An 11,930-nucleotide genomic window follows, 5' to 3' on the forward strand; every position below is an offset into this window, starting at 1 on the left:
CTATGAACCTGTTGTTAAAGTGAAGTTTGCTCCTCGAGGATACTTTTTTTTCTTTTGCTGAAGAGTTGTGGCGATCAAGCTGGAGTTAAGACGTCAACAAATCCCCTAGAAAACACCGAGCATGTCCTTTCCGTCTGTCTGTCCGCCGGCGCCCGACCTCCCACCTCGCTCCGTGGCCCTGGTCGGACTGCTGCTCCTGGTCGGCTGGGCGCCCTCCGAGGTCAGCTGCCAGAACGACACCGAGCCCATCGTCCTGGAGGGGAAGTGTCTGGTGGTGTGCGACTCCACCCCGTCGGCGGAGCCCTCCGGTAACGCTCTGGGGATGTCGGTGAGGTCGGGGACCGGCCGCGTGGCGTTTTCAGCCATTCGGAACACCAATCACGAGCCCTCAGAGATGAGCAACCGCACCATGACCATCTACTTCGACCAGGTGGGCTTCGGGTTACAGACATTTGAAAGTTGGAAAGCTTTATTTGGATATTTTTTTAGCCGTTGCCCTGCATCTTGTAGACTTCACTCTGCTCCAACACACAGTTAATTCAGATCAATGGTTTATCATGTCACTCTGGAGAAGCTGGGATCCTTCATTATACAGGAAAGGATCTTTATTCTTTCACAGCTGTGGACCCCAACTCTGAGTCAGAGCTATTACCTATGTCTTTTGTTTCCCTATTACACCAAGATTTGATTTTCTCAGACTAAATTTATTTGAGTGACTACAGCTTTAGCCAAGAGCTAAAGCTCAAATGGTCAACGATTTTGCAGCTTCTGTTTAAAGTTTTCTGTTCTTTTGCTCTGTAAAAGCACTCAGATCCTTCTTTATCCTCAGACATGGCGGCCAACAGCCCTACACTTCATAATATTTTCTGTAGAATAAGTTTTTTTGTGATATATTTGAATCTCCATCACTGAAAGTTTGGCAAATAAGTTTGCAGTGTGTTGACAAAACTGCTGGAAGTAAGAAGGAGCAGAAAACTTTAGTATTTTCACAACTAGCAAGTTATGAGCATGGTTCCGCCTCCAGGTCAGGATTTGACATGGACCTCTACTACATGCAATGCGAAACACTCAAAAAATAAATATTCAGGTGCCTGGAGGACCAATTAACGATAAATCGGGCATTCTCGCTCTCCTTCCTTTTCAGATCTTAGTGAATGTCGGCAGCCACTTTGATCCGGCGAGGAGCATCTTCGTGGCACCCAGAAAAGGAGTGTACAGTTTCAGTTTTCACGTTGTTAAAGTATACAACCGGCAGACAATACAAGTAGGAGCAACGGCCCAGAAGGGCGCTCGTTTTCTCTCCATAGTATCCCCTCACAGATACAATATCTGATTTCTTACCGAATCAGTTACAGTCTATGACTCCACTATTTCTCTGTGAAATCTCTTCCTTCTCAGGTGAGTCTGGTTCTCAATGGCTGGCCTGTGATCTCGGCCTTCGCAGGCGACCAGGACGTGACCAGGGAGGCCGCCACCAACGCCGGGCTGGTGATGATGGAGCGAGGAGACAAGGCCTACCTCAAACTGGAGAGGGGAAACCTGATGGGAGGGTGGAAGTACTCCACGTTCTCCGGCTTCCTGGTGTTCCCCTTGTAGGGCTGGCCGAGTTCTCCGCTCAGCCGTTGCGGGGCGGGGTGGGCCGGGTCGTTATTTTTAAAGTTACCGGCAAAAAGAAAAAGGAAGTACTCACGTTTGCGACGGGAGCCCACTGATGAGGGGGTGATTTCACTTCACACCAAATAATCCTGGATGTAATTTTCATCTCCATTGCACTTTTCTGGCTTTACATCTGTTGTGCGACTTCATAGAGTGTAATGTGTCTTCTGTGCTTGCTTCCAGCTGTGACAGCCGTGTCTAAGGTCCGTGACTTTTCTTTAATGCATGAAAAACAAAGCGGCAAATGTTTTGTGGAAATAAAGAAAAATGGCTCGGTCTATTGTTTGCATTCAATCTTCAATCTGTGGGAAAGATTTCTGACTATACGCAATTTTAAAAATGAATTTTTGTATTTATCATAGGTTTTGTGAGAAAGTTCATCCACTGAAAAACACTGCAGGTCTATCGCTGAAGAAATCTGTTCCGATGCATATTTGCTGCGCATTTTGCCGGCGATTAAATGCTTGCTGGACACCCTTGGTTAATCGCTGAAGCGAGCGTGTCCTCTAAAGCTCCTCTGTTACACTTACGCTCTATAAATCACTTCAGCAGACAGACGGATGTTCTGGAAATAGTGATCATCCCTGCTGTTTGCCCCAAGAGGACCGGAGGGCTCACACTTCATGACACTGACCATAAAAGTATCTATAAAAAAAATGTATTGACGCCTTTCTGTTAATCAAAATGCGGGCTTTTCTGTCAGGATCTTAAACAATCTATGCGTCCGGACCGGAGTTTGCCGTTCCCGCTGACGCACAGCCTCTCCCGGCGGTAGATCCGGAGGCAGATGGAGGACTGGCAGCTAGAGGGGGGAACCGGCGCCAGGAACCCGCTGCGTTCACACCGGACCGTCACAACAGATTAGTCTCAACGTTCCGGCGCACAGCGGAGGCCTGTGTTAGCACTTTAGATAGTCGTGTCTGAAGTACAACACAATGTGAAGGGAACAGTTTGGCTCCAAAAGCCGGAATAAAGTAACCTCAAAGTCAAAAACTGAATATCAAACACCTGTAAACAACAGTGTCAAACTGTAACTCTGACAAATGTATCATTTTTACTCATTATTTACAGGTTTTACCTTGAGAGCTTATTTTCAGTCACTGAAAACAGTCACTGTTCAATCATTTCCCCTAAACTGGGAAAGACAGGAGAGTGAATATCATCTCTAAACAGAAAACCAGGAGTGCCACCTGCTGACAAATAATAAGTAAAAAATTTTTAAATAAATAGCGCTGTTTTTTTCAATGATAAATCTTTAAGCTTTCTGGCTGCAGTCTTCTGTGAGCCGATTCTTATTTAAAATCAAACTAAAATGAAGAAAATGAGAGATTTTAATCGTCAATCCGTTTATAAACTCAATGAACTTTATGCACTTAAGCAAGAACAGGAAGCACCGGGGATTTTCTTTTCAATACAAAGAGGAAGTAAACACGTGAAATTACATTTTTAGATATTATCAGTGTCAATGTAAAAAAAAAAAAAGTACATTGTCTATTTATCTAACGCCATTTCAGTTTGGCTTTTTATTATCAACAATAGTTCAGCTCTCAAAACCATAGAACATAATGAAATGACACACTTTACACCACGTATATTTTATTTAATGACACAATTTCATAGAAATGTGTTTATTCTTTGACATAAAAGTGACTTTTTGGAAGCTTTTGTCAAAAAACAAAAAACAAAAACAGTAGTTTTCATGCATGAAAATAGACTGATTTTCAAGTGTAGATTGTGTGATTAATAGACTAACTGCGACTGAGGCTATGGTCTTGGCGCCGGATGGCGACCTGGCACAGCAACAGCGGCTATCTGCTGACCACAGTGGGTGAAATATCCCTGACCACATGACCGGAGCTGGCTCGGCTTTATAATGCTGACCAGGCAAAATGTGCGAGATGCTTCACAGGCTGGTGTAAAAAAAAAAAACAAAAAACAAAAGCAGTGGAATAAATAGAAATTGAGAGGACAGTTTAAAAATATGTTCATAAATATAAATGCAAACATGAAAATGGAATGTTGTCTAACTCATCAAACACAGCTGCCACACACACACACACACACACACACTGCTTGTAAACTCCCGCGCCTCACTGTGGCGGCTGGCGGTCGATTCGGGACGGGGCTGTTCGGTGTCGCCGCCGCTGCCCCTCGAATGGGATCGGAGCCGAGATGTGCATGGTGTTGTTGTCGCCGAGCTGCAATGCGGTGATGTTGCTGAAGTGCGCTTGGAAGAATCGCCGCCGATGAGAGTTTGGGCTGGACTGCTGACGCTGTGGAGGACAGCAGCTCAGTTGGTCATGGTTTTTGCAGAGCGTGAACAAGCTATCCTAGAATTTCTTTTTCGCAGTCTGCTTTCAATGTTACACTTCAAACTTTTATATTCATTCAAGCTTCTTTTTAATCTTCTTTTTAATCTAAGTCTTGTACCTTCATCAGCAAGTTCATTAGTCAAAATGTTCAAGTGTTTCAGAGAGTCTTGCAAAAGGTAAAGGGTTCCAACAGGCTACACGATACATGCAAGTATTCTTTCATTAGGAAGCAAAAGAAATAGCTGATTACCTGGTACTGTTTAGATGACTGGACTTCCGTTTTGGTTTTCTCTGTCGAGCCCTGAGGAAGCTCCCTGCTCAAGTTGGGAGGAGGTGAAGAACGAATGGGTTGAACAGAGGACGGCTTGATGTTTTTTGATCCGCTCTTCCGGTCAGGTAACACGCTTTGACATGGATTTGAGTCTGACAGGAGAAGACACTGATCAGAAAAGGACGAGGCTGCTTGTCTGCCCCACGCTCTAGAAAACTGCCTTGCTGACATTTAGCAGTTTCTGCGCTGTGTCACCACTAACTTCCTTCTTACCTTTGGCACGGAGATCATTTTCAGGCCGACCACCAGCCACTTCCTGCAGTGAAATGCAGAAAAAGTTTGGTCCCTTTTCACAGTTGTGGCCTCGTGAACATCACCAGCTCTTGAGTAGGTGCTTCCTGCACCCAAACACTTTAGAGCACCGCAGCCTCTCTGAATAAACCCTCACCTGAACAGGCATGGGTCCCGTCGGGACGTCAAGGGGAATGTTGACAGACTCAGTTCTGACACTCGCTGCACAGAAAGGAAAATTTCTATATCACGGTGAAAACTGGTTTTATAGAAAGCCTCTTTTGAGGACCTCATTCACAGGAAAAGTCTTAAAATTAAAAATGAAATTAAACTTTCCACAAACCTATGGGGTGTTACGTGTGGAATTTTGAAGAAAAAATAAGACACAACACAGAACAAATGAAGCTTCAAGATATTTTAAAATACCAGACCTGTAGATAACTGATCTTTTTGTCCCTGCTCTGTTGGTTCTTTTCCTTTCTGGAAAGAAGAAGTGAAAAACGGAATCAGGCTGTGATGTAAAATTGGAGGAAAATATCATGCTGTGTCATGTTGAAATTTTACAGCAGCTCAGCAAAACTTGAGTGTTTGTTGACTTTTTTTTCTTTTTACTCACCAGTTTGGTCAGAACTCGATGGACTGTATTATCAATCCCATGTTTGTGTTTCTCGTACAGTCTTTCTGTCTCAGTTGTGCAATCTGCAGACCACAAAGAGATTAAAGTCAGGACCAGACATGACTGACAGCTTTCACCAACGTGCTACAAAACCACTGTGTCACATGCTACAGTTCACTGAAAAGGCTTGTGACTAAAAATCAGGGCACACTCGGGAGGAAAATGACAGGATTTTATTTTTCAATTGAAAAATTAATTAATTATTTCATTAAAAAAATAAAATTACTTAGTTTTAATTATAATTAAAATTTACATAAAGTTGATATTTCTTTAAAGACATCAAAATCTTGAGAAAATTGTCAAAAACAAGAGTATACTTTCATACAGTCAAAACATGAAAACGTATTCATATGACAATACAATCAAATACTGAAAATATAGCAAACTGAAAAATAAGATAAATATGATGAAAAAAAGTATATTGAATAAAACATATACCATAAAGCTTTACAACTCAACAAACGTAAAACTATTTTGCAATAAAGCAATATATTTAATTCTCTTTTACCAAAATTTGGAAAATGAAGCTCAAATACTAAAAGAGGTAAAAAAAAAAAAAAAAAAAAAGGAAAGTTTCAATTTGGAATTTTTATAATGTAAAATAAATCAAATAAGATTTCTCTCAAAATTATCCACAAAATTGAATTTCTACTTTATTTTGCAAACTAAAAAAATGTAAAAAAAAATTAAATAACCTTGGAATAAATGTAGAAATACACTGATTTGGTGCATTTGTCAGTTTTTCAGTAGTTAAATCTGTATTATTTTTTCTGAAAATTGTTGAAAATTTACACATTTTGTGTGAGAAAGCTATCAGTGAGAAAAAGATGGATCGTAATTGAAAACAGCACAGAGTACAGGAAGGAGGGAGCTTTCCTACCCTTGGAGGAGGGTCTCTGTTCAGGTGAGTTCACCCAGCATCTCACCATGAGCTCCTTCAGTTCTGCCAGTTCTTCACGATTCACCATTTCATCCAGCGATGGCCGCTCTCCCTTTGGTATAAGAAACTTCACCCGGCTGGGCCATGCATCTGCAGAGCAAAACGTTGTGCATTAAAGTGTTGTCTTGTGCGTCTCTTTCCAGCTTGCCTCTCTGGTCGTCGCCCCCGTAAATCACTTACTTTGATATGGCTGTTTCCCTGTTGCGATGGACCACAGCAGTATACCATAGCTGAAAGGGAGAGTGAAAGAATTACACACCAAGATCACGAGTCCTCTTCCTTTAAACAAAAAACCAATCCCAGATTTCCTCTCAGAAAAACCTGTGTTGCTCTTTTTAAACTGAAACCATATTCCAGTTATATGTTGAGAAATCGGAGCAGCGCTCTCCTACCTGTAGATATCGGTGGCCTTTGTGGGGGTGTATGATAATGACCGAAAAGCCTCAGGAGGCATGTAGTTGATGGTTCCCATTGGATTTTCACTGTCTCTCTTGGAAGCTTGTGACATGCTGTTGTAAATCCTGGCGAGGCCAAAATCTGTCAGCTAAGGAGAAAAAGAGGGCGAGGCAAACAATTTCACTGAATAACTCGTCAATAAGACTGAAGGAGAGCTCTATTAAAGCACTTTCAAAGGTCACCTTAGCGTTGAGGGAGCAGTCCAGCAGCACGTTGCTGGGCTTCAGGTCCAAGTGCAGGATGGTCCGAGTTCGGCTGTGGAGGAAGTTTATACCCAGGGCCACCTGGTGAGCCAGTCTGAACAGCAGAGGCAAGGGCGGTGGCTTCTGTAAGACTTTCTGTTGGAGAAAGATTAGATTGCTGTATTTTCATTCTGTAAAAGCAGACAACAGAAAAGATATTTTCTCCTGATTAGCAGATATAGTACTATGATATATACAATTATAATATTATCAATATTACTATGAAATGCTCCATTAACTTCCATTACGATATGCTGATGATGCACAGGTGTATTTATCTATGGAACCATGTGTCAAACCAGAGGATTGTCTTAAAAACATAATTTTCTGCCCCTGAACCTGGATTAAACAGAAGAGGGAGACGTTGCCTCCAAAGGATGCTGAGGCATTTCATATAGTTTACCTGCATTGAGCACAGTGATCCTCTCTCCATAAACTCCATGACCAGACCCAGATGTGTTGGTGACTGACCCTGGAAAACCCCAAGGACCTGAATAACATACGGGCTGCTCCCCTGGCGCATCAGCTTGACTTCACGTAGCAAAGATGAGCCATTCCTGTGTATTCATTTGTTCTTGAAGTGATTTTTTCTTCGTTTAATGATCAGTACAAATAAACAGTAAATACTCACCCATCGTCACAGTGAAGGCATTTGATTGCCACGTCACAGCACCAGGAAAGATGTCGGGCTTTGTAGATACTTCCAAAACCACCACAATCAATCCGTACCAAGTTGATCAGGTCAGAGTCACTCACCAATTCAGGTGAAACGCTGCTCAGATCCATTATGTACTGGAAAAAGAAGTTAATGACACTGAATTGGTGTGATAATATTTACTGCCTACAGGAGAGCTCATGGGTTGTAATCACTGGCAAATTTTGCATTTGAAATAGTGAGGATCAGTTATTAGGTAACTCACATATGGTTATTTGGAATGACAGTTATCTGATATGTTACAATGTTAACATAAACCAAAAGAGAACACAATCGAAAATGGTGAACAAGCCATCAGGTGGGTAATATGGTAATAACACTGGAACTAAACAGACAGGAAAGTGATAGCCTTAGGGTGTGTTCATCCTTGTCAAGTCTATTCCTGTTCATATTTACACTGGTGTGAATAAAAAGCAGGAACACTGCACCTGAGAGTTCACTGTGGTGCAGCCCGATCAAAGTCCAGTTGAAACAGAAACCAGACAAAGAGCGAGGCGGGTTTAACTGAGTTCCTGATGTTGCTTTCTCTTTAAAGAAGAAGAACAACAACAACGTCCTCGACTTGATAAAACTAAACTAATGACTAAAGCCACGAAGGACTAGACTGCACTGACATGACACATCAGAACACAGTTAACCATGTGGGAATTAGATATGAAAACACTAAGCTGAATAAAATATGAAACAGAACCCCAAGTCGTCACAACATGAATGTTAAATCCATCGATGCAGAAAAAAGTGTAAACTTTCATACTTGACAGTGTTATGATCACTTCTTTCTTCCCACACAGTAAATTCACCCGTGTTAAATTAACTCTGCGTGTTGAAGAAAGGACTCAAATAGATGCTCTAGTAGTGTTATATTTACAAACAGGAACACTTATTGGCACTGAAGGAGCAGATATTGACAAATTCAATAGTGATTTGCTTAAAAAGCCAAGCCTCCCTCTTAAATCGTGATCTGTTTAATGAATAAGGATAGTAAAGCAGCTTTTTCTATAAGCGTGTATTACATTTCAAGATTACTTTAAGTCGAAAGTACATAAAGTAAAAACTTTACTCAAAACTAAACTAAACTGGTACTTTTACCAGTCTTTCATTATTCATACCTTAAGCAAAGAATGGGAGTAACAGCCTAAACTCAAGACTACACACGCTTGAAGAAACTACAGCCTTTGTTGTCCAAAGTGCCTCACAGGCAACAGTCATTCAAGTGAGTCAAAATCATAAGAAACACCTTAACTTGCAGGAAGATAATTACCAACTGTCACTCTTACAGGGACTGTTTTTTAGTTTTATTTGAACAATTTATACCATACCTGCTCAGTGTTTTGTCCCTAAACTGAATCCTTTGCTGAATATCTGGTTTGAGACGACACCAGCTGTAGACATGATAACAGAGCAATGTTTTTAAAGCAAACAGCATGCACTCTGAAAACTTAGGGAGCCCATAAAGGGACAGGGATTTGTGTGTGTGTGTGTGTGTGTGTGTGTGTGTGTGTGTGTGTGTGTGTGTGTGTGTGTGTGCACTGTAGTGTCAGCAAACTCACTACCGCCTTCACTTGTCCCCTGCTGATCATGCTTGCTGATCGTACTTTACTAGTTATTGAATGTTATTAATAAAAATCATGAAAAAGTCTTCTTTCATCAAAATGGTTACTGTAATGTGATCAGCAGAACTCCTTTGATGGTTGAGGCCAGGTTCATTAGTCAACAACACATTACAGGGGGAATGGAATTTCATCACTCACAAAATCTATTCAAATTATGAAAGAAACTTTTTGTTCTATTGTGCCAAGTGTGGCATGATCAACTTTTAACTTAACATGTAAAACTCACAGAAACAAACAAAATAATAATAATAAAAACGTGTCCCTTTAGGGGCAAAAACTCACCGTTAGGTATGCGCTTGTTTGCTGTTTCCACACTACTGAAGCCTGCAGACTGAGGTTGAAGACAATGACTTCCTCTTCCTTCACTGGCTGTTATAAGTTTAGGCAGAAGTGAAAATGTGCTGCGGAGATCCACCCCCTAAATCTCTACTTCTGCTTCTGGGCCGCTCGGATGGGTATTTCCTTTCGTCACTCGTCACTCCATCCTTGTGTGACTCACCAGTGATCCAACAGGGTGACTGAAGGATGTGTTTCTGAACCAGCAGAGGGCGCTCAAACACCCTGTCGGGTGAATTCCTGTAAATGGGAAGTTAATACTAAATCACAGTGAGTTTGCATTACACACTACTAAACTAACCCAACCCTTCATACGAAAAGGGTCTGAATAATACTGATTAATGATGCAACAACGTGCATTCTGATATTTGTTAATGGTGGAATTCTCACAAAGGCAGTTAGATATAAAGAAACATAACTTCTCACGATGCTGTACTGTGGGTGTTTTGCAAAGAAACCCTCGTGAATTCTTCTTCTCTTGTAAGAATAATAAATATACTGTTGAGCATTGCCTAAATGAGCAGAAGAAATACTGTGGCAGCCCTCCATGACCTTGTTGACCTGTGATGAGAGGCGAGATGAGCTGAAACTGATGTTGGCAGACCCGCCAGAGTTCCCGCTGATTCCTTCTGGATGAGATGCCTGATGCCCAAATGCTGGACAAAAACACAGATAACTCATCTGTTGACGTTGTGATCAGTGTCTAAAAGGGCATTAAGTGAATATTTGTTTTTTCATGTGTTCATACTTTTTGATTTTTGTCACTTGCTGTGAATAAAGTTTGACTTGACTCGATTTTGCAAAAAAGTTGAGTATTTCAGAAACTGAGCCCAAACGACAGAGTTCCTGGAATGAGTGTTTATTAACTGACAGTAAATGTGAGGGTGTGTGGCGTGTTAAAGGGTTTCAGTTTCACACATGGTGTGGAAAATGTGTGAGAAAGAAATTCCTATAGCGTGTTTGGCTCTGATTAGTTTTATCTTTGAGGCCAGACTCTGTGAAAAGCAGAAACTCGCTCGACTTCATCTCTAATGAAACAGGCAAGCCAGGACATGAAAAATAACCGTTTCACATCCATCCATATGTTCACATTCAACTATGATAAGTTTATTATGTTTTGCATGTCTTATTACAAGTTTGTACAATTTATGCGGTTAAAAAAATTCAAAACTGCCTAAAATTCTTAATATATTCATGACTTTCCTGTACGTTCTACCAGAGGGAACAAGAAGAGTTTATGGATAAGTGGTGATTCACATGGATTTTAATCGTTTCTTTAGTTAGATTGCAAAGAAAGCTGTGCTATTGGTTTGGACAGTGTCATTTTCAGGGATTATTTTTATTTTTTTTGGGTGGGGGGGTATTTTTCTTTACTCACACATGTCCCATCTGCTGCTCTCTTATTTATACCCCACAGATGGAAAACATTACTCATTACAGTGATTAAGTAGTTTCACTAGTATATGAAGAAACATTGAATAAATGTATTTCAGAATCCGGCTGACTCAGATCTGTGAATTCTTGAGTTCCTCACTTGTGGGTCGAGTATGATTTCTGCTTATTTGTTTGTTTGTTTGTTTTAACAATTTAAAAGACACAAAGTCCTGTAAAGCTAACAGGCTCGTACCAACCTTTCCCATTTTTATTGTCCAAACTATTAATTTCTGAGCTGATTTTAAGGTTGTGAATTTAAAGATTATTTTCTTTCATAATGGTAGAAATATATTATGGTAATGGGATTACAGTAGACCCTGCTCTGTGACATTAAAGGTTGTACATTTGCTTCAATATCAACGTATTAAGCAGTATCTCTGTTCCTGAACAGGGAGACATGAAGGACACAAACAGACACATTCAAAGAAAAATACTGAGTTTTTTAATAGTTAAATCATAGTGAAGTGATTTATTGAAATTAGTATTTACACTTCAACATCATTCATCGTCATCGTCATCGTCGTCTTCGTTGTCATCCTTGTCTTCATCCTTGTCGTCATCATCATCATCGTCGTTGTCTTTGTCGTCGTCGTCCTCTGGGTCCATCTGTCCGGACAGAAGTTCCCACTGCTCCAGCTCATCGGCCCCGTGCTCTTCACCCTGAGCTCCCATTTTCACCCACATGCTGCTGAACTGCAGAGTGGAGACACAAACACTGACAAACAATCCAAACTATGCCTATAAAGAATTATTAGAACAACTCTTACAGGGAGCATGCATTTGTGTTTTTAGAGGCAGAGCTCGGTATGTCTGTTGCACACATGAAAACAGTTCAAAGAAATTAGACTTACTGGCAATTTTACCATTTGTTCCTTTAGCAAACACGTGGAAGAACCATACACACACCCTGCTGTGGCACAGATTCTCATACTTGTCACAGCTCAGCCAACGTGGTGGGGATGTACCCTCGGGAGGAGCCCTCAGGTGT

The 11,930-nt window shown here is 41.1% G+C and overlaps 2 protein-coding genes across 4 annotated transcripts; one reads left to right on the top strand and one right to left on the bottom strand.

Annotated features, from left to right (window-relative positions):
• Positions 1-121: 121 nt before the first annotated feature.
• Positions 122-1,596, top strand: LOC115385879 (cerebellin-1). The gene is made up of 3 exons (XM_030087961.1): positions 122-430; positions 1,145-1,264; positions 1,399-1,596. The coding sequence occupies exons 1-3, from the start codon at positions 122-124 to the stop codon at positions 1,594-1,596; spliced, it is 627 nt and encodes a 208-aa protein (XP_029943821.1).
• A 1,477-nt stretch (positions 1,597-3,073) lies between these two features.
• Positions 3,074-9,503, bottom strand: ripk3 (receptor-interacting serine-threonine kinase 3). Of its 3 annotated transcripts, XM_030087958.1 has the most exons (14): positions 9,455-9,495; positions 8,879-8,941; positions 7,476-7,636; positions 7,248-7,401; positions 6,785-6,940; positions 6,539-6,690; positions 6,327-6,376; positions 6,087-6,236; positions 5,147-5,229; positions 4,962-5,010; positions 4,688-4,752; positions 4,513-4,555; positions 4,219-4,391; positions 3,074-3,929 (listed from the first exon to the last, which is right to left on the bottom strand). In XM_030087958.1, the coding sequence occupies exons 3-14, from the start codon at positions 7,628-7,630 to the stop codon at positions 3,747-3,749; spliced, it is 1,413 nt and encodes a 470-aa protein (XP_029943818.1). In that variant the 5' UTR covers positions 7,631-7,636; positions 8,879-8,941; positions 9,455-9,495; the 3' UTR covers positions 3,074-3,746. The 3 variants fall into 3 exon arrangements, with proteins under 3 accessions (XP_029943818.1, XP_029943819.1, XP_029943820.1); XM_030087959.1 differs by lacking the exon at positions 8,879-8,941 and having other exon boundaries at positions 9,455-9,503; XM_030087960.1 differs by lacking the exons at positions 8,879-8,941; positions 9,455-9,495 and having other exon boundaries at positions 3,075-3,929; positions 7,248-7,316; positions 7,476-7,506.
• Positions 9,504-11,930: the final 2,427 nt, after the last annotated feature.

Source organism: Salarias fasciatus, chromosome 3 (genome assembly GCF_902148845.1).
Source record: "Salarias fasciatus chromosome 3, fSalaFa1.1, whole genome shotgun sequence".
In the NCBI taxonomy this organism is placed as follows: Eukaryota; Metazoa; Chordata; class Actinopteri; order Blenniiformes; family Blenniidae; genus Salarias; species Salarias fasciatus.